Source organism: Clytia hemisphaerica, unplaced genomic scaffold (assembly GCF_902728285.1).
Source record: "Clytia hemisphaerica strain Z4C2 unplaced genomic scaffold, Clytia hemisphaerica genome assembly, whole genome shotgun sequence".
Lineage (NCBI taxonomy): Eukaryota > Metazoa > Cnidaria > Hydrozoa > Leptothecata > Clytiidae > Clytia > Clytia hemisphaerica.
The window spans coordinates 759,823-780,525 of NW_027104385.1; the positions used below are offsets into that span (position 1 = coordinate 759,823).

Genomic DNA, 20,703 nt, shown 5'->3' on the forward strand with positions numbered 1-20,703 from the left:
TCACACTAATGCTTCTCATGAAAAAATGTAAGGTTGTAATACCTACTTCAGTTATTCAGTACAATTTGTAATATTTCCTGCTGTGTGTACATGCTGGAACCTGCAATGATAGTTAAATTTGCAAATGTGTTTAAATTTTTACTTTGAAACGTGATACTTCAACTCTGTATCTATACTGTAAATATGTACAAATAATTTTGCGTGATTCAAATTTTTCACAAAAAATCTCCATTTTTCTAACTATTATTTATTATTTCAACAGAGGAATTTTATTTTGAAGAAAATTAGAAACATTTTGACTTTCACCACACGAAACAAAAAATTGTTGAAAATCAAAACAATCATTTTATTGACCAATCAAAACAAATGATGACGTCACTTATAGCAGAGGATTGTTAACGATTTTTGGATCCATCTATATCCATCTTAATTTGAATTCTTTAAGAAAAGACAGAAGAAAAAAAGTTGTTCCTAGTGACACCATAGCAGGTCAATATCAAATTGTTGATTTGTAGAAGACTTATTGATTTATTAAGCTTACAACCCAAAATTCACTGTTGGATGCATGTATTGGCAATTTCAAGTTGAGGAATATAAAGTAGCTCATTGAGAGTAATCTGATGTTTGTTTACTGAGTGGTCATAATCAATCTGAACTTTTTTGGACTAAATCATTAGTTGGTTAATGTAAACTAAAAACTACAAAAGACTCGCTGTCTCAGTAATTTGATCTTCAAAGAACCAAGAATCCATTCGTCGATTAAGAGAGTTTAGTCATTACCTTGAAATGGAGATGTTGGCGAACACATTGATTTTATATTGGATGGCTTTAACAATGATCAACTTATCACAGGTGAGTTACATCTTTCTTTCGCTTATTTTATGGACTATGCCCAGCTGGCACACAATGTTGTTTCAACGTTTATCTAACGTTCACAACATCCATATAACGTTAGATGAACGTTGAATCAACGTTGTGTGCCAGTGCTGGGTGAGCATCCCCCACAGCGAGTCCATGGTCATGCTAATACGCCGAAAATATTCTCTTATCATGCCAAAACTGATTTAACCTGTTTACCCTATTAATTTTAGTTGTATGACTGACTTTAAATTCAAAAGAGTGCTCAATACCCTGGTAGAGCGTTATCATAGTTCAGATATGAACGGGAAAACCTTTTTCCTAATACTTAAAACACCCCTGTGTCACAGACCCAGTGGACCCCCCACCCCGGTGGAAAAATAGGCCAAAAAATCGTCCCCGGTGAAAAAATATCCTACAATTTCAACCCCACTGCGAAATTGCTCTAAGATTTTATCCCCATTGAAAACTGAATGTAAAAAATTGCACTCCAAAACCATCCCCACTGGAATTTTCGAGCTGGAAACAATAAATTTTCTATCCCCATTGGCATTTTGATAGAAATTTTCATCCCCACTGAGGGAAAAAGTTCTACCGGGGCACTGAGACAGGGGTGTCTTAAAGTTTCCTGTTCTTTCAAGCATTCGTCAGTTAGTTTTTAAAAAATCTTATAAACAACATTCCTAATGTATGAGTTCGAATACAGTATATTGGCTTCAATTGACAAAGTTCAACAGCATATCCCTTTCTCAATGTACCAGTCAAAATCTTTGAAAGCAGTGTGGATAAAAATGAATTGAATAAAGTCGCCATGCTGTTACTCCTCCAAGTCGACACACGATTGTCAGTCAAAATTGTAATCTGGAGAGATTCTAAACGTGATTCTAAATGGGGAAAGTGAAAATGGTTTATTTAGAAACACCCCTGTCTCACAGCCCCAGTGAAACCTTGTTTCTCAGTGGGGATAAAAATTAAATTCCTATTGAAATCCCAATGGGGGTAGAAATTCCTTTGTTCCAAGGTTGAAAAATTCAGTGCATGGTTTGGAAGTGCAATTTTTAAACATTGAATTTCGAATGGGGATGAAATAAAAGTTAATTTCGAAGTGGGGAGGAAATTCTAATGTAATTTTTGTCAATCTTTCCAGTGGGGCTGGGCTCTCAGAGGTTCTGTGACACAGGGGTATTTAGAATTATCCTAAAATTGGATATTCAGACCTAACCTAATTTTTCTTGTCGAATTATTTAACAATTCAAACCCATCCCTTTTTGTTTGCTTAACTAGAAAGACACACGGAGTATTAATTACATTTCTCCAGAAGCCTTTGCAATGCTTTTTCAAAGAAAGGGGAGGAGAAGAGAGATTACGAAAATAAATAGAGAACAAGTGTCATATCCTTTGAAAAAAGGTTTGGCATCAATACTTGTGTTTCTTTTTTAAGCAGGATAACTACTTGAGGCTAAGGAAAGTACTTTTTCAAGAATAATAAATAAACGTGCCATTCGAAAGCCCTTGAAATATAATAAAAATATACGGATGCGGTTGACAACTATCGTTGCCAAAAAGTCCTTCAAAACCTTCAAACCTGCCAAACTTTGGACGCCTGTCTAAGTAATTTTTTCTATAAGCACTATTACTAACCTTTCAAAAGTGTCATGAACTATAGTTAAAAAGACCTGGAAAAGTTGTGAAATGAAACACTTAATTTTGAGGGAATTTTTTATCTAGAGTACTTTGAGACCAATCTTATCATCTCTACCTGAAGATATATAAATGGCTGAAATATCGCCCAGGTGGAAAATTATCCCCCAATTCTTGTCACCACTGAAAATAATCAAATAAACCAATCCTCGCTGCAAAATATTATACTATTTTTCCCATCCCCACTGAATTCATTCTGACTTGAAAACAAGATAGTTTAAATCCCCAGGCATTAAAAATATGGGAATATCAATCCCCATTTAGCTTTAGTCTATTATTTTTACCCACTGGCTGAAAATATCCTACCGGGTCTGTGAGAAGGGGGAGGTAGGATTGAAACAAGCCTAATTTCATTATTTTGACGACTGTAATGACTTCAAAATCAGCCTCATTTAAACCTGATAAACCAGAACTCAACCCCTCTTCATGAATTAATAGAAACTTACGACTCATGATAAAGGTTGAAACGTTGATTCTAAAGAAACTAAGATCCAAGCTAAAGTTTAGATCAGAAATTTGTGATGAAGAACGTTGCCAGTTGCGATAAGTAGTGTGAATTGCAAAATAAAATTAATCATAGAATTTTTGAACGCAAATTGCACTCTCTGGATATCCGGAGAGTTGACTGGCAACTGGCAACTTCTTCATCACAAATTTCTGGATATCCGGAGAGTACGTCTGTCTGAGCGTCGCGAAAAATCTGTGTTTTTGGTCAACCCTTCAAAGGAGGGGCCTTCATGCTTATAAAAATAAATAATACATCGCATATCTTTCAAAACACTTGACAGAAAGGTTGACAAGCCTGATAGAAAGTAGCCAAAAACTGCCAAAAACTGCCAGAAACCTTAAAACCAAACTACTTTCAATTGTTTGTTTATGTTTTAACCACCTAAAATAAACGTCTCGAGTAGGTAGCAAACTTAATTAGGCTACTCACCGTCAACAAGAAACTCTCATACTCTAAAAAACGACACTCCACTATTCCATAAAAATCCCATATTCTCTGAAAAATAGATTAGGGTAGCGTCGACCCTTACGGCTCGCACACCCGGAACCCATTTTGCCTAGTACCCCCTCCCCCGGAGAGTGGATAAGTTTTACACTCAAAATTAGTGCAGCTTCCCATGGCCCCCCAATATTTTGCAAAGTTATTTTTTACTTTAAAAAAGTCTGATATATACCGTTTAGAGGGGTGAAATAAGGGTGAAAAGTCGAAAACTTTCTTCGTCGCCCAACCGGTGGGCGACATTTTTTGTCCTCCTCAATTCGATTCGCACACCGGGGCTATGCCATAGATAATACAGTGCATCAAATGCTATATAATTTCCCTGGAAAATAATATAGAAATTTCAGATTTGTTATAGTTGGTCATTCTTTAAAAAATTCTGCTTCTTGAATTTTGAGGAACATATTTGGTACAAAAAATCGTGAGAAATCCCTTTTTTAGTCCCGTTAACTCATGTTGCTAATCCTTTAATCGGGTGAGAAGCCTCAATTTCGATCAAGTGTTGACATTCTAATTTATCAGGGTTTAGACAGTTCCATACGTTAAATAAATGTAAAAATAAAACTTTATACTTATGTGCGACCTCTAGTTGTCAAGATAAAATTGCTTATGGAAATACCATCCAAATCCTACCCTGAGTATCAGAGATTAAGTTTTCAAAGAATATATTAACCTCTGAAGACCAATAATATAAATTTTATCGCGCATGTGTCAATCTAATCACTGTAGAAAAAATCAAAGATGAAGAGCAAATATTACCATATTAATGTCTAGCAGACTGTATCAGTATGCAGTTTACTATTTACGAATTCCCCAGAAACCTCCAAGTGTAATTGAAATTAGTTTCTTTCGAAAGAAATCTTTTACATCATTCCCAAATGTATAACAGTAGTTACTAAACTATTAATTATGTAAATGCTATTTTAATTGAATCGAAATAATAGACAGACTTTTTGTTATGATTCTCTATCACTGACTCTTTTTAAAAAGCATTGATGACATTTGTGAGTTGTGTTTTCAACGACGGGAATAAAAATATCAACTTTGAACTTCATCCAAGATCTTGGATGGTCGTCATGGTTACTTTTGTCTTCGTTGATTGCGCGCAGAATAGAATCTCGATTCGTCAGCACAGCGTCAATATATGATTTTGACCTGTGCTATTCACGGTATCCAAATCCGTCTCTTAAGTCTTAAAACTTTTCCCTAAAAACTTTTGAATCATCTCTTTTATTTCACTCAAATTTCAAATTTAGCACAAAAATGTTGGTTTAGAATACCTTATCGGGGAAAAAATGTTGCAGTTTTATTTGGTCGAGGTTATTTTTCGTTGGGGAAAAATTTCGTCACCTAGAGGCATTTTCGTCACTTTCCCCCGACCAAAATTTCTAATTCGTCACTTTTTCTATTTAGTCACTTTCACCCAACTAAATTGTCCAAATGAAATGGTTTTCTTCACTAGCTCGAAAAAAGATCTTGTAATTCGACGTTTAAAGTACTAATTTCGGTTAATAAAGGTGTAGATTTTAATTTTGGTTGGGATTTAAAAAATCGGGTAAAAGTTTTGGTCGGGGATAAAACATTGGGTAAAAGTTTTGGTCGGGTGATAAAATATCGGGGAAAAAATTCGTTGGGGGGAAATTTCGTCACCCCCTCAAAATTGTCGTCGCTTTCCCCCGACATTTTTTCCCCGATAAGGTATTAGTTACCCTGAGTATCAGAGGTTAAGTTTTCAACGAATATTTGATAGGTATTAGTTACTTATGAGACCTGCGATCCATATTCTACATGTTAATAAAAGTTTTTAATTATTTCTTTACATGTTTCTTTCTTTAAACCTTTCAGGCAATGTACATTCAAGACTTTGGACTCAATATACCTGGAGGTAAGCATTGACTAAAAACTTTGTTTGTTTTTTTAGTTCATAAATTCAAAAAATAAAAACAATGATATAAAATGGACTTTTAGACTTCGGACTTTCCAACTTGTAGAAGTCGGTTTGACGATTCGGTTGTAAGTTGTTGTAATTCCTTTCTACGCCGGTCCTTATTGGCGCTATTTTTCCATCTCTGGCGTAATAAGGGCCGGCGTAAGGGGTATGAATTAAATTACGGCCGGGCTAAAAATGTAAAACACTGAACTTTGGCGTAATCAAGGCCGGCGTAAAAGGGGCCGGCGTTAAATTAGGACCGGCGTAAAAAGGGCCGGTAAGGTATCAGTTTTTTGAGTTCAAAATCAGACTAGCAGGATGAGGTCGGGTCTCCTGTCTAGACTAGACTATGATTTTGGGTCACAAGAGTTTCTTTTTTATTTCAAATACGATATTATTATCTTTTGAATCGGATCATTTTATGTATATTCCTTTTCTAGACGATCCTATCTATACGATATTATCGTCTAGACAAGGTCTCGAATACTTTATCAACCAAAATTTAGTCGGCCCTAAGTGACTAAATTTTGGCGAAGTGTCTAAAACTAGGGCCCACTAAGAATTAAGGCCGACTAAGTTTTGGCCGATAAGGTAGTAGGGGGCTCAATTTTTTTTCAAAATAAAATAAACCTTATTGCCGCAATGGAGTTTGGAAATTGTAACTCTAAATTCAGTCATCGGTACATCGGATGAAAGTAGTCGAGCAAGCTAGGCGACTAACTCATACATAGTAGAAATAAAGCAAAAAGTAATAACTAAATCAACAAGCTAAATACCGTAATAATAATCGTATTATAATATAACGCCAACACTACTGTATTACACGCATTATAAACGACTCCAATCTAGATAAAAGTGACTTTATGTATCTGTATTTTCCTACGACGGGTAGACGGCAAGGTTCTAATTTGTCTACATCCTGACTGACTGAGGACGACGGTAAATCAGCACTTTTACTGTCCTCGATTTTTGCAGGTCAGAACTGCAGATTGTACCAAATCGTTTTAGTCAATTTACTGTCCTCAAAAGTACAAATAAATAAACTCGCTAAAGTTGGAGTGAACACGTTTGTCCCCCGGGGGGGGGGGGGGCAATCGATTTTAAAACGGCCGTACGTGCGGCCCAAAATTAGATCGTACCCTTACAGTGCAGATAAATATTTTCAAAATTTGAACAAATTTGGGAGAAAAATCAACCCGTACGGTGCATTTTCTTGAAATTTGTTGACCATATTCAGGCAGAATATGGCCAGATTCACAAATTTTACACCCTTAGCGTGTAATTTTTCTCATCTCTGCTGATTTCAGTGCACTTTGGTAAGCTTAGGAAATATACCCTAAGGGCCGCACGTACAGTAGGCCATTTGCCTTTAGTGCTCCCCCGGCGTTTGTCCCAAGCTCAACTGCTGCTTATTTTTTTCTTTAAATTAGACAGTACTTTAAACTAGACATTATTTCCTCTAGCTCCATGCAATCAAAGCTTTGTTGAAGCTGATGAAGCCCCAGTGCTGGTAGATTGGAATACAATCGAAGGGCAATGTATTGGAAATCATACAATGAAAATCGTTTGGCGTGATCCTGAAGGTGATATAAAACTCACATTTAGCTTGCAAACAACGTTGTTTCAACGTTATTTTAACGTTATATGGACGTTGTGAACGTTCGAAAAACGTCGAAACAACGTTGTGTGCCAGCTGAGTGTTTAGACCTGTTTCTTATTGTACCAATACACTTTTTCGACCGTAGTCGTCGCGCAGTCAGGCGTGTGTCTTTTAATTATTCAATTATCCCCCTGAAGTCGATTCAATCCTTTTTTGACATATTTTTCTATTGTCTTTAGGTGTGAAAAAGGACTGGGACGGTTTCAGTGGGATCTAAAGCAGACATTAAAATGCCCGCGAGGCTTCATGAGTTTCAAACCTAATAGATGTTCTTAAAATGTTCTCATGTTCACAGAGTTTTTTTGCAAATTCATTGTTTTCAAAAATTGGGTGTTTAGAAGAGTACGCAAAACTTAAAAACGTTATAAAGTTGTTCTTGATAATTTAGCCGTCTAAGCCGTATGCTCTTATATAGTTTGTATATTGTATGCCAGCAAGGATTAAAATTTTCCTAAATTTGATAAATTATTATCACATCCGTTCGCTTGACTTTAAAACTTACATTTGTATACATTTTGCGTATGCTTTTTTTCAGTCCGTCCGCAGAAGATACACCATTATTTAGTGAATATTCGACACAAAGCAGACAACGTCATGCATTGTTTTCGGACAAAGTCTACGGTAAGTCTTATTTCTTTGGGAATAAGTTAGGTGGTGTAAACCCAGCCTATGACCATCTAGATCTCTAAATTTAGCACAGTGTATTTTATACCCGATTGTACGTGATTTTTAAGTGTTCAATACATCTGAAATATAGAGTTTTAATATCACATTTAAGACTTTCGACCTTAAGATTCCTGCATCCAAAGGGTCAAAGGCTGAAAATATAGCCTAGAAGCCACGTAACTCAACAAAAATCAAGAAATCAAATTAAATAAATTTACGCCTTTAAATGTGGATTTAACGGTAGCCTTTTTGACAAGGGTACTGATTTAGGGTAGTTTTGAAATTTACCGTTCAGTATAAGGACTTTTATATAAAAGATACTCCCTCAATTTCTAGGAGACTTCTTACCGTGTTGAATTGAAGACAATGATGAAAATCGACGAGATTGCTTTCATGCAAGGAGAACAGCTCTATGTTCAGGTATACCAGCTACGGCATTAGGTGTGTATGCGGTGTGAACTTTAGAACGGGAGTATTCTAAAGCGATTAATTTGAGGCTGTTTCTTTGACAAAGATGTCGTCAATTTATACGAATAAGGGTCAAAATCTTTTCAGAACATAACTCTGAATTTGAAACTCTGTAGACCTAATGCTATTATCACTTGGAAACTCAAAATCTTTAATTTTCTTAGCAATTAAACTAAAACAAACTATACATTTTTATTCTTTAGATCGAGACTTTTCCACGAGATAAAAGATTGAAATCAAAAGAAGTTGGCATTGGATCGTGTCCTGGTAGGTTTAACAGATACTTCAAACTAATCTTATTTCGTATTTTTTACAATATATTTTTTCGTGGTTTTAACAACTAAACCCAAAATTTTTCGGCAAAACAATTTAGAAGCTTATTTGAAAAGCCTTTAATCGTTTTAGTCCCCTCTTAAGGCCAGCGTCCGAGATTCAGAAAAGGCCTAAAAAATGGTTTTCGTAGGGCATCCCTTAGATCAGGGCAAATTTTTGATATTATGCTCCTAATAAGGTGTGGAATTGACAAAAAAATTGCCCTTCGAATCTCCTGCAGTTTTCGAGTGAATCGAATCGATTTTTAGTTAATCGATAGAACTCATCCCTCTTTACTAACAGTTTTTTGAAGTCTGAAAGTCAAATATCTGTACCAACTGATTTAGCGTGAAAAGTAGATAAAGAAAATGGGGTTATTTGTTAAGTTTCGACCACCTGGTGCCGAGAAATGGCATTGTGATTTTGACATAAATTTTCATTCCCACTGAGAACAAAACTTCCACCGGGGCTGTGAGACAGAGTTGTGAAAACTATTTAGTCGCAAAGGGCATATTATATTAAATTTTGCCCCGCTCAAAAGAAAAGTAACAATCTGCTTAAATTTACAGGCTCAGTGGAAGTGGGGATCTCATTTTGAGCCTTCAGCCTCCCACTTTAACGGTTGTTTCGCCGGGCCTGATGTATGATCTTACTCTCACTCTTCCAGCCCGAGGACAGTGGGCGAATTGGAACACATGGAGTTCGTGTAATTGTGAATGTAAAGAAGATTACGATAGATGCGTCGGTACGAAAACGAGAAACAGAATTTGTTTGAACAATTTCAATAAGCATGAAACATTTGATTATAATTGCAAACCAGGTAACCAACGAATAGCAATCTCATTTTTGACGTCAGAAAAGAAAACCATACTTTTTCTTCAAATATCTGATCCAAAAACCACATATCTTACATGTAAGCTCTGCAAGCTCGAAAATGATCATTGCATTTTTCGTTCGTGCCCCGCATTCGAAATTCTACAGAGGAATTCAGAATTAATTCGAAAAATTTTATCAAAAAAGTACCCTTTCTTTCGTGCGTATGAAGTGTATTAAGAAATATCCATTTGTAATTTTAGGCCGTAAAAATTTGAATACAAACTGCATCAAAAACTGTAGTATGCTTCCAGCAACACCAATCACCAACCTCAGTAAACAGACCTCACATAAAGAAAATGGAATGGAAAACAAATACCTTGTGTCTATCATGGTTGGATGTTTTGCATTTGTAGCGATTGTGGTTTTTGTTTTGATGTATGTGAGATCCAAGACGAAATCTAATGTCATTATTGTTGATGAAAAACCAATATTAAATGAACAGAACAGTAAGTACAATGATGTAAGGCCCCGAATAGACTATGGAAAAAATTTTGCGATGGGATTTCTGAATAGACAGGTACGAGCTGGGAAGTATCTTATCCATTTGATGGACTAACTTTCTTGGGGTTTTTCTTCGTTCTAATGGCAATAAGAAGATTAAGGTTCTAGGCCATCTGGATTTTTTATCTGGGTATCCATAATGGCGGATTTTTTTGTTATTGGACTCTTTTTGGACCCCGTAAGCAAAACTGAAAAATTTTCCAACCCAAATATAGGCTTACCATATATCAATCGATCGGAAATTTTTCCTTTCCCATCTGAAACACGTGTTCTGTGTGGTCTTCACACAAACACCAGACTCGGATTGAAAATGGAATTTATAAACCGAATTCGAATGTGCCAAGTGAAAACAAAGAAAATGCTACTTTCTTTCAGTCATACTGAGTGCAGCAGAAATCTTAAAGAAACACTTTTGCTTGCTTAAGAAAAGTTGAAGGAATCAATATAGACAGGATTTAAAACTCAATGAGTGAATGTTGATCATCTTTCTTTTGTAAGATAAATAACTTAACTCCTATTTAAAGACACTGAAGGATGAGTCTTCCTTCCTCTGCCTCCTTTTCGAAGGCTGTGTCACAATTACCTAAAACTTGATACTGGGTTTTAGATCTAACACGGGGTTTCTTTCATTCCAGTAGAAGCATAAGAGATACTCTCTGTCATAAACTTTGAGCTCCCTTAAGATCCACCACTGCTGTTGTCTCTGAATTAGTCCTACCGGCTATAACCAATATTGGTCTTTCTGCCACTGAGAGGAAATAACAATTTTTTTATGTGTTTTAGATCTAACACGGAGTTTCTTTCATTCCAGTAGAAGCATAGGAGATACTCTCCGTCATAAACTTTGAGCTCCCTTCGAATCCACCACTGCTGTTGTCTCTGAATTAGTCCTACCGGCTATAACCAATATTGGTCTTTCTGCCACTGAGAGGAAATAACAACTTGTTTATCATTATAGGAAATCCAACCGTATATTTCTCCTACATTTCAAAAGACCAACAAAAGGAAGAAGATCTTTTACACATGATTGCAGCACTTCACGAATATGGTGTCCAATGCGTGGTTGATCTGCTAAATACAGTTGAAATTAACAATACTGGTGGTCTTGCAAATTGGGTTCCCAAGAGTATTACGAATACAGATAAAATCGTGGTGTTACTGACGAAGCAATATATAAAGGTATGAAAAAATCGAATAATAATAGCCGAGGACCCATGCCACCAGGGGACCAGGGGCTCATGCCCCTTCTCCCTTTTTGCAAAGTAAAAATTTTTGGTTGCGCCTCCTTAGAGTCTATATTTATATTGCCCCCCCCCCACTTTCAATTTCATGGCGTGGGCCCTATATATGTTTTTCATAAGAACAAACTATGTTGAAAAAATAAGACTTCGATGACCAAAATATTAAGAACACGATCAGAATATTGTAAGCGTTGCTTATTGGACATTATCTTTTCAAAAAGTTATTGAAATTTCCAACTTTATTTGTTTTTAGGCTTTAAATGAGACGGAAAAAAGCGGAGAAGAAATTACAGAATTGATGGAGGATCGGGTCTGTAAAATACACATGGAATATAAACTAATAACTTCAATGTTATACAACACATGTCAAACGAGCTGTAAAAAAGTTTTACTAGTACTTGGGAAAGACGTTTTAAAAGATGAGATCCCTCCACTATTTAGGACGATGTTTAATTGTCCGTTACCTAAAAGGTTTGATAATAAGGACGATCATTTTATGGCGCTTCTCGGTATTTTATTGGATACTGAACCATTTCAAGTGTCTTGACCGGTGAAGATGTGGATGTGGAATGAATTCGTACAATAGAAGGGGTCGAGCGAAAAAAATGTCCATATTTTGTATATGCATGGCATGTTTGACACACCGAAATACCGTCACTTTTTTCTACAAAAACCGAAACACCAGCGTAAAATAAGGCTAATACCGTAACACCGTCAAACTCGGATGAGATAACTCTCAATTGGATGAAGGGTGAATTCGTGAATTCGAATACCGTAATAATGCAGATTTATCAATTTTGTCAACATCCATGTCAGCCGCTTCAACACCGACAACGTAAATTTTTGTTGAAATATTAATTTTTCCAGCGCATGGACACCGAATACCGCAACATAATTTTCTTGTATCTGCGTCAACACCGACATTCAAAACTTGTTGTTGACATATATATTTTGCCAGCGATTAGACAAGGAATTACACAATGATTTTGGTACCAGAAAGGTCTTCTGGGAAGCCTGGGAACCCTGGGGCTTGGTATCTTTGCTAATTCGAAACGTACATACAAACCCATCTTGAAAAACATGACTTGTTCTTTGTAATATATTCATACCATTTACTTTAATAGCTACAAACATCGGAGCATTGACGTAAAAAGGGCTAATACCGTAACACCGTCAAACTTGAATGAGATAGGGTGAGATAATTCTCAATTGTGTTGAGAATGCTTAGCAGTAAAGAAAACCAATCAAACAACACACAAAATAACTCCAAAGTACACCCTAACTACGCCTAAGGTAGATTTTGAAACGCACATATGCTTCTTGATGATTTACTCCGTGGAAATTTCAAACCGTCTTCTTAGAGTTCAAAGCGATTCTATTTTACAACACCTTTTATGAACTGATTTGGTTAAATTGGCACAGAACGTCATGACAACGTCAATCTGACATTCATAACGTCCAAGTAACGTCCATATGACGTTCCTAACGTTTATATAACGTTCATGTGACGTTTCTAACATTAATAAAATGTCGGAAAATGTTAAAACAACGTCAGATTCAGTAGTGCAATGACTTTAAAGATTTCACTGTATCCCAGCTGACGACACACAACGTTATTTCAACGTTTATTTAACATTCATAGCGCGTCCATATAACGTTAGATGAACGTTACGTGCCAGGTGTTTTCAATGGTGTTTCAATCTAATTTCTTTCTGTCTTCTCCTTCCTTCATTATAGACCATGAGTAAGACGCGACTTATGCATAAACATTTATCCTTTTTTTCCACATACAAGTGACTTAGAAAATAGATTTTCCTTTGTTTTCTTTTCTTAGAAATTATAAATTGGATGTGTAAATAATTTTTATGGAATTCGATAATTTTTCTGTGAAAAAAAACTGGATTAAATTTTTGAAAAATGGTATTCTGAAAATTTAAGTATTTTCCTCATTATAAATTTATTTGCTCCTTTTCATCGCAGGGCGGGCATACCTAATTGTAATAGTTTCTTGCTCAAATAATGTTTAAGCTTACGATTTTATACACCCCCTTCTGACAGACCCGGCAGGATCTTTTCAGCCAGAGGGAGTAAGAATAACGGACCAAAACTCGATGGGGATTGATATTACTATTATTGCTGGGGATTTGAATTCTATTGTTTTCAAGCCAGAAAATTCAGTAGGGATGGAAAAAATAGCACAATATTTTGCTTATCTAAATATATTCAGCGGGGACAAAGATTGAGAGATAATTTTCCACCGAGAACGATATTCTAAGCAATTTTTCCAGTGGGAAGGGGTCCCAGTGGGTCTGTGAGAAGGGGTGTTTTTATATGCAAAAAAAAAAGAAACAACACCTCGTCAAAAATCGAATCTTTTGGTGAAAGATTTTGATATATGCTTTGGAGTAGCGGTCTCCGTAACTATAATAACTTCTTTGGCACAAAAATAAAACAAATTAATGATATAATTTCGCACAAAGACCTATTTATTTTAAGACTGAAAACAAGCTGTTTTGCATTTGAAGGTTAATGGTTAGAAAACTTTAATGTAGAATAATCAGCAAAATTAAAGAAAAACTGGTAACTAATCGAACGAACAAGCTTCAAAACAGGGATAAATTTAAAGGAAAAGAAGATCTATACTATGTAAAATCAGAATCATAACATTTGAGAAAAACGGGAAATTCCCACGAAATCTTACAACTACAAACTATTTGGAATGGCTCTAAATTAGGTTGGTAGAATTTTAACTCTGAGTTTTAACGCTAGACTTAGGACTTACTACCTTAGGATGTGAGGAGCCATAAGTCCAAGAATGGTCCAATAGGGCTCAGAATATGGCCTAGAAGTCTATTAATCCCCCCACTCTTCCCGAATTGAAATATTTGAGCAAATTATCAATAAGCACAAAAGCGACTTTCTCATCCGAACTTTAAATTGCTAAAAATGGTCCAATAATGAAATCATTTATCTACGATGAATAATGAATATTTTTTTTAAATAACATTTTATAATCATACAACAGTTGATTCATGAAATCCTTCATTTACGGCTGAAATGGGAGTCTCCATTGTTGGGGTTTCCCTTTCCTTGGATATGTCTTCCTCCTTGGGGGTTTCCTCTGATTTTTCATGTTTATTAGTGTCTCGGTGTTTCCAGTAAACTAGAATCAAAATTAAACCAATCAAAACAACAAAAACAACGGCTATCAAGGCAATGTAACCAGAGCTTAACGAATCGTCACTTTTAGTGACCATCTCCTTTCTTCCAAAAACATCACAATGCTTTCCCAAATATCCTTCAGTGCATTTACATTGATAGGTATTGCCATCAAGGGTGGATGTACACTTGGAACCATGCTGGCAAGGTTGATGGTCACATACTGTGCAGTTCAAGGGATTACTGCTAATAAATGTATTTAAATCATTGTCAACCATTCTCTCTGGTGTTTGACATTTGCCATCATTGAATATGGTACCATTAAATGCTTTCAGATTGCCATACATTGTACATCCACAGTGGAGAGGATTTTCGGTAAATATTACAGCTCTTGGAGACGACGTAAACCAAGTTCGCCGTAATGTTGTTAACGCCGGGTTCGACGTTAAAGAGACTATTCTGACATTTACAAAAGTGTCATCTGAAATATTCTTAACATTTAGTTCGTTACTGTCTAATATCAAAGTACGTATGTTGACAAAAGTCTCACTTTTGAGAGACGTTAATTTATTCGATTCTAGCGTAACAGCTTCAATATTTATAAGGTTGGTAAACAGTCCAGATTGGATGGTCTCGATCTTATTCCGACTTAAAAACAATCGTTGAATTCTGCTTAGCTCATTAAATGTACCCTCTTTTAGCTCTGTGATTTGATTACCATCCAAATAAAGTTGTTGTAAATCGATGAGATTTTGAAAAACACCTGATTGTAATGACGTAATCATATTGTCAGTTAATACCAAGACTTCTACATTTTGCCAGGATTCAAAGTCTTCTTTATTAAGGTTGGCAATCTCATTTGTCTGTAAACTGACTTGTTTAACAGAAGGTATGAAGCTGGATATATTCTGAGGTATATGACTAATTTTGTTCTGTTGAATATTAATAATCTCTAATTGTGTATAACCAGCAAAATATTCAGAATTGAAATTGACCATATCATTATTCTTAAAATTTAGCATTGTCACTAAAGACGAATTTAGTGTTTCTGAAATATTTCGTAAAATAGTGCTATCTATTTTCTGATCAATGCATTCTACCAATATCCCTCCATCGTGATCAATACAAGTACAATATATTGGACAATCGCCAGATACAATTTTCAGCAATATTGACGTAACCATCAATTTATAAATAGTTGTTACCGAAAACATTATTTTGTTAATTTTAACCAAGTCTTTTCTTATGTCTGTCGTTCACAAGTTAACCGCAATATAAGTTATTTTCATCACTAGTTTCAAAAAATATGATCGACTTACCCCTCTCTGAATCCTTACATTGGATAATAAATAGGTATTTATCTATTATTGATAGAAGCCATTAAATAGGTCATTAAAGATTTTACTCAAAATGGTTTCCTGTGTCAAATGATAGTAGTGCAGGAGAAAGGTAAAGCGTCGTTCCAATACATTCCGATAATCGGATTTTTGATATCTAAATTTTAAATAAAGACTTTTGTTAAACGCCGTTTCTATGGTATTTAATTAATACAACTCTAATGAACTAAAGACTAATCAGCATTGCTTGTGTTGAAAGGTAAAGATATTGATATCATCACATGTTGCTAGATGTTCACAGAGCAGTCTCGTCACACGTGACGCATGGTGCAACGCAGTCGCACACTATATAGGAGTTATGATTTTATACTAGATTGGTGCAAAGGAGTAACGCCACATCCAGCCGGCTGTGCACCCACACCCATTTATGTTCCTGTGTGGGTGGGTACCCTCATAGGTGGCTTTAAACTGTTCACCTGTCTAATATAGTAGTCTCTTATATACATTTTCTTTTTCAATCACTCAAAATTTGGCACAACGCTAATGTGCTTGGCTCAGAATCACTGACAAATTATTAGTGGTTCGAACCGGGGTTAAATATACAGTTTTGAAAAAAAGTCGCGAGTTGTTCTAATCATTTAGCTACATGTATATTATCATTATTTGGAATGTACTCAACACACTTTTTATGAACACTTGCGATCAAAAAATACTATAAGGTTCTGAATGGTAGAGGGTCCGAATAAAAGAGGGTCAGTAAATTTATTCAAACCTATCTTACTAAATCCAACGCAGTCAAAGTTTTATTACTATTTCCCATAGCCAAATTCTGAGCTAAGCCATTAGTAAACATTTTGCCAACTCTTTAGTCTGTCATTTAATCATGTGTAAATCTGTTTTTGAATATTTTCGCCTTTTTAGATACGCCTCTGTGTAACAGAAACATTGGACCCCCACTGGGAAATTTGGCGAAATTTTTGTCTCGTTGGAAAAAATACCCTACAAAAATACCCTGGGATTTCGATGAAAATTTTGACAACGGTAGTAGGAAAAAGTTCCACCGGGGTTTTTACTAAGAATGAGTGTTTAGAAATAGACGATATCGGCTTCACATGAAAACTCAGATTTGACCCCCGAGAATTCTCCACAATGCATTGCGCGGAAAATATTTCGCTGCGAATTTTTTTCCGCGCAAAGCATTGGGCTTTTCCAGAAAAAAACCGTATACCCCTTGAGGAGGCCCATCCCTCTGTGGTTGGAAATGCTGCAACCCTATTTTTCAAAGAAAATAGTAACCCCTGAAGACAAATAATAGAAATTTTATCGCGCATGTGTCAATCTAATCACTGTAGAAAAAATCAAAGATGAAGAGCAAATATTACCATATTAATGTCTAGCAGACTGTATCAGTATGCAGTTTACTATTTACAAATTCCCCAGAAACCTCCAAGTGTAGTTGAAATGAGTTTATATTTCGAAAGAAATCTTTTACATGATCCCCAAATGCATAACAGTAATTACTAAACTTTTAATTATGGAAATGTCACTTTAATTGAATCGAAATAATAGACAGACTTTATGTTATGATTCTCTATCACTGACTCTTTTTACAAAGCATTGATGACTTTTTGTAAGTTGTGTTTTCAACGACGGGAATAAAAATTTCGACTATGGCTGCCTTTAGACCAACTGGCATTTGTAATTTGGCATTTGCTCATGAGGGATTCGATTTTAATAGCTTTTCCATTGTATTTTCTGTCATGGCATTTAAGGAATCGTCTTTTTAGAGTCATTACTGAAAAGGTGATTCCCTCAAGTTCAACTTTGACAGATCAAACAATGAAAAGCATGGAATTTCTCAAAAACTGCAGTCATTAAGACTGAAACTTTTGCCGTAGGGCTAGGCTATGGCAAATTTTGCAAATTTTACAATCTATAGAAAGAACTGAATAAAAAACGTGCAAATACTTTAAAAAATCAAAAATGTCATTTTTTCTCTTTGTTTTGGTTCCTTTGTTTGATTTGAAATGCCAGAAAAGGGGATTCCTTTGCTCAAAATGGCATTTCAAATGCCAACGAAATGCAAACACGATGGCATCATTAGGCATTTGACAAACCGAACAATTGCGCGGAACAATACAATTCAAAAGAATACTGAAAGCAATTACAAATGCCAGGCTGGTCTAAACGCAGCCTATGACGCTCATCCAAGATCTTGGATGGTCGTCGTGGTTACTTTTGTCTTCGCTGATTGCGCGATGAATAGAATCTCGATTCGTCGGCATAGCGTAAATATATGATTTTGAGCTGTGCTTTTCACGGTAGTTTAAACCATGAACATATAAACGACTGGACCTCTATCTTTTATAGTCTCTTTGAAGCGAGCTTCGTTGCCGCCTGTATTTCAATATTGGTATGAAAAATCCGACATTATTCCGTCATAATTTTATTTCTTTGAATTATTTAGGTAAAAGGATCGATAAAGCTTGAACATTACTCCTAATGCAAAAAAAAATTATTTTCGAATTTTTTCACAAGTTTGTAATATATTTTATCAACATTTTCAACTCTAAAATGCAGAATTTCAACTGCGTGTATACTTTTGAATCCCTTTTGTCACTCCAATAATTTTTTTTATGACTTGAAAAAAATAGCTTGCCAAAGTTTAGAGCCTGTGTCATAAGAATATCAAAATTAGAATGTGACACTCTCTAAAATTATTAGACACTTTTAAGTCAAAATTTAGAAATATTAGCCGGAGTTTTGACAAGCTGACGATGATTTTGCCTCTGTTATCTTTGTTATGATATAAATAAAAGACTTGAGAAGAGTAGAATAACAGAGACTTTTGTCGAAGTTTTGACGTTGTTAGCAAGGTACTCCCAAGTGGTATATCATCAAAATCTATTGTTTCATTTTATGATTTTAGCGAGGCGGCAACGAAGCTAGCAGCCTTTTCTACAAAAAGACAAAGGAGATGGATGTCCAGTCGTTTATATGTTCATGTTTAAACCCCTCTGGAATTCTGAATTTTAGTAGGATGTAAAAAGCTACCCTCGCGGAATTCCAGTTATTTTAGGCAGATTTTTGCATCACCCTATGGAATTCCGCCACATATCAAACCTTATCCCCTTGGAACGGAAATTGACCTCCTCAACAGGGGGTATACGGTTTTTTTCTGGAAAAGCCCATTGTGGGGAATTCTCGGAAGTCAAATCTGAGTTTTCATGTGAAGCCGATATCGTCTATTTACCACGATTAAAAAATTTTCAACCCATCTTAATTAATTAATGCGTGATTCCGTTGGATATGAATCCAAAATTTCTTATGACCGATGTGCTGATTTGTTTTGGTTTACATTGATCGTCATGAAGTATCATTAGACGTTCCGTAAAGTCAGCTATTGAAAAGATAAGGGTATTTCAATTTGAGGGAGCTTGTATGTTTCCCTCATTCTGTCCTATTTCTGGGTTTTCATGGACCAATGAGGCATCCAAAGTGGAAGGAGAAAAGGTTATAAGAGCCTAGAGAAATGAGAAAAGGTTAAGATTCATTCCAAATAGAATGTGAAATTGTCATAAATGTCAGAATTTGTATCAACCCTTTTCTTGGTGACTTTGAACTTTTTTAAAAAGCTTTTTGACCTTAATTTGACGAAGAAATTTTGCTTAATCAATAAGAAAAATATCTTAAAGACCAGTCTCCAGTAAGAAAAATGAGTTTTTGCTAGTAGGGTAGATCTTCCAAATGGGATGAGCTGGAGTTTTTACAAGATACTTCACTAATTGGTCATTTAAAGTGATAGAGATGACGCGTTGTTTAGAAAAAGTAATGAGATTCTTTTATTACATCTTAACGACCAACCAAATCAAATAAGAGCTTGTAAAAACTCCAGCTTGTCCCTTCCAAATCCTTATCTTTATTTTTTCGACGCTTGTTTGTTATAATTTTTGATCTTTTGTTGTGACATAAAACATAAGAAATTTGTCAGTATTAGACACCAGATTAGGATCATAATTTTGATTAGGGCTCAAAATAATTAACTAAGAAATCTACAGAAGGTTGGAAAAGTTAGTTTGTATAAGGTCAAAGAATCAATAACCACAATTTAACTGTACGACAAACGACACAACTTTCAAACTCAACAATGAATTGGTTGACGCTGATATACCATACGGCAATTTTATTTTCAATGGTTGAATTAACATTAAGTGGCTGTCCAATACAATGTGATTGTACTCCTGAGACGTATATGGTACATTGTTACAACCAAAAGATTGACAACGCAATATTGCTGGAAATCTCCAAGAATCTCAACACGTCGGAAGTCAGAACTCTAGTATTCACGAACAATTCTATGGATATGTTTTCTCCAGAATACTTTGTTGGTTTTACTAAGTTGGACCGTATTCATATTACAGTGAACAACATACGCAAAGTACCTCGAAAAATTTCTAACTTTATACCTAGTCTCAAAGAGCTGAGTTTGAGCTATAGTAGAATTACAGACCTTCACCAGCAAGATTTTGAAGGGTATCAATATTTAGATCGATTGGAATTAACGAGCAATAAGATCACTGTTTTGGAATCAGGTGTCTTTGATCATCTCGTGAATTTGGAGTCACTTAGCTTGCATGGAAATCAAATCACAAAACTAAAGAATGGCGCATTCAGCACTTTGACTAAGTTAAAATCCTTAAGCGTTTCCGAAAACAAGATTACGGATATAGAGGCTGGAGTTTTTGTTGATATCCCAAATCTAGAATATTTATTTTTGGGTCGGAACAATTTGAGTTCTTTTAAGCCAGAAACTTTTGGAAACATCAGCTTTTTGTATATGGATAAAAACATTTTGAGCAATGTAAAAAGAGAATGGTTTGGATCATCTCCGGTTAGAGTTGATCTTACTTATAATCCTATTCATTGTGACTGTAAACTCTATGGGAATATAAAAGCATTCAATGGTACAACTTTTTTACGCCTTAAAT

At 35.4% G+C, this 20,703-nt stretch overlaps 2 protein-coding genes across 2 annotated transcripts; one reads left to right on the forward strand and one right to left on the reverse strand.

Moving 5' to 3' along the window:
- The first annotated feature begins 263 nt into the window (after positions 1 to 263).
- LOC136819450 (uncharacterized) lies at positions 264 to 12,124 on the forward strand. Its single transcript, XM_067075672.1, has 10 exons — positions 264 to 852; positions 5,411 to 5,450; positions 6,959 to 7,078; positions 7,691 to 7,776; positions 8,158 to 8,241; positions 8,493 to 8,556; positions 9,269 to 9,421; positions 9,678 to 9,923; positions 10,937 to 11,157; positions 11,473 to 12,124. Exons 1-10 carry the CDS (start codon positions 787 to 789, stop codon positions 11,764 to 11,766), a joined length of 1,374 nt encoding a protein of 457 aa, XP_066931773.1. The 5' UTR covers positions 264 to 786; the 3' UTR covers positions 11,767 to 12,124.
- A 2,109-nt stretch (positions 12,125 to 14,233) lies between these two features.
- LOC136819451 (phospholipase A2 inhibitor-like) lies at positions 14,234 to 15,537 on the reverse strand. Its single transcript, XM_067075673.1, has one exon. The coding sequence runs from the start codon at positions 15,398 to 15,400 to the stop codon at positions 14,234 to 14,236; it is 1,167 nt and encodes a 388-aa protein (XP_066931774.1). The 5' UTR covers positions 15,401 to 15,537.
- Positions 15,538 to 20,703: the final 5,166 nt, after the last annotated feature.

Bases quoted from the DNA above. Each gene is read 5' to 3' on its own strand.
- LOC136819450 (XM_067075672.1), top strand. From the start codon at position 787: ATGGAGATGTTGGCGAACACATTGATTTTATATTGGATGGCTTTAACA. The intron at 7,079-7,690 runs GTGATATAAAAC...GCTTTTTTTCAG, and splicing joins CGTTTGGCGTGATCCTGAAG to TCCGTCCGCAGAAGATACAC. The intron at 8,242-8,492 runs GTATACCAGCTA...TTTATTCTTTAG, and splicing joins GAGAACAGCTCTATGTTCAG to ATCGAGACTTTTCCACGAGA.
- LOC136819451 (XM_067075673.1), bottom strand. From the start codon at position 15,400: ATGCTAAATTTTAAGAATAATGATATGGTCAATTTCAATTCTGAATAT.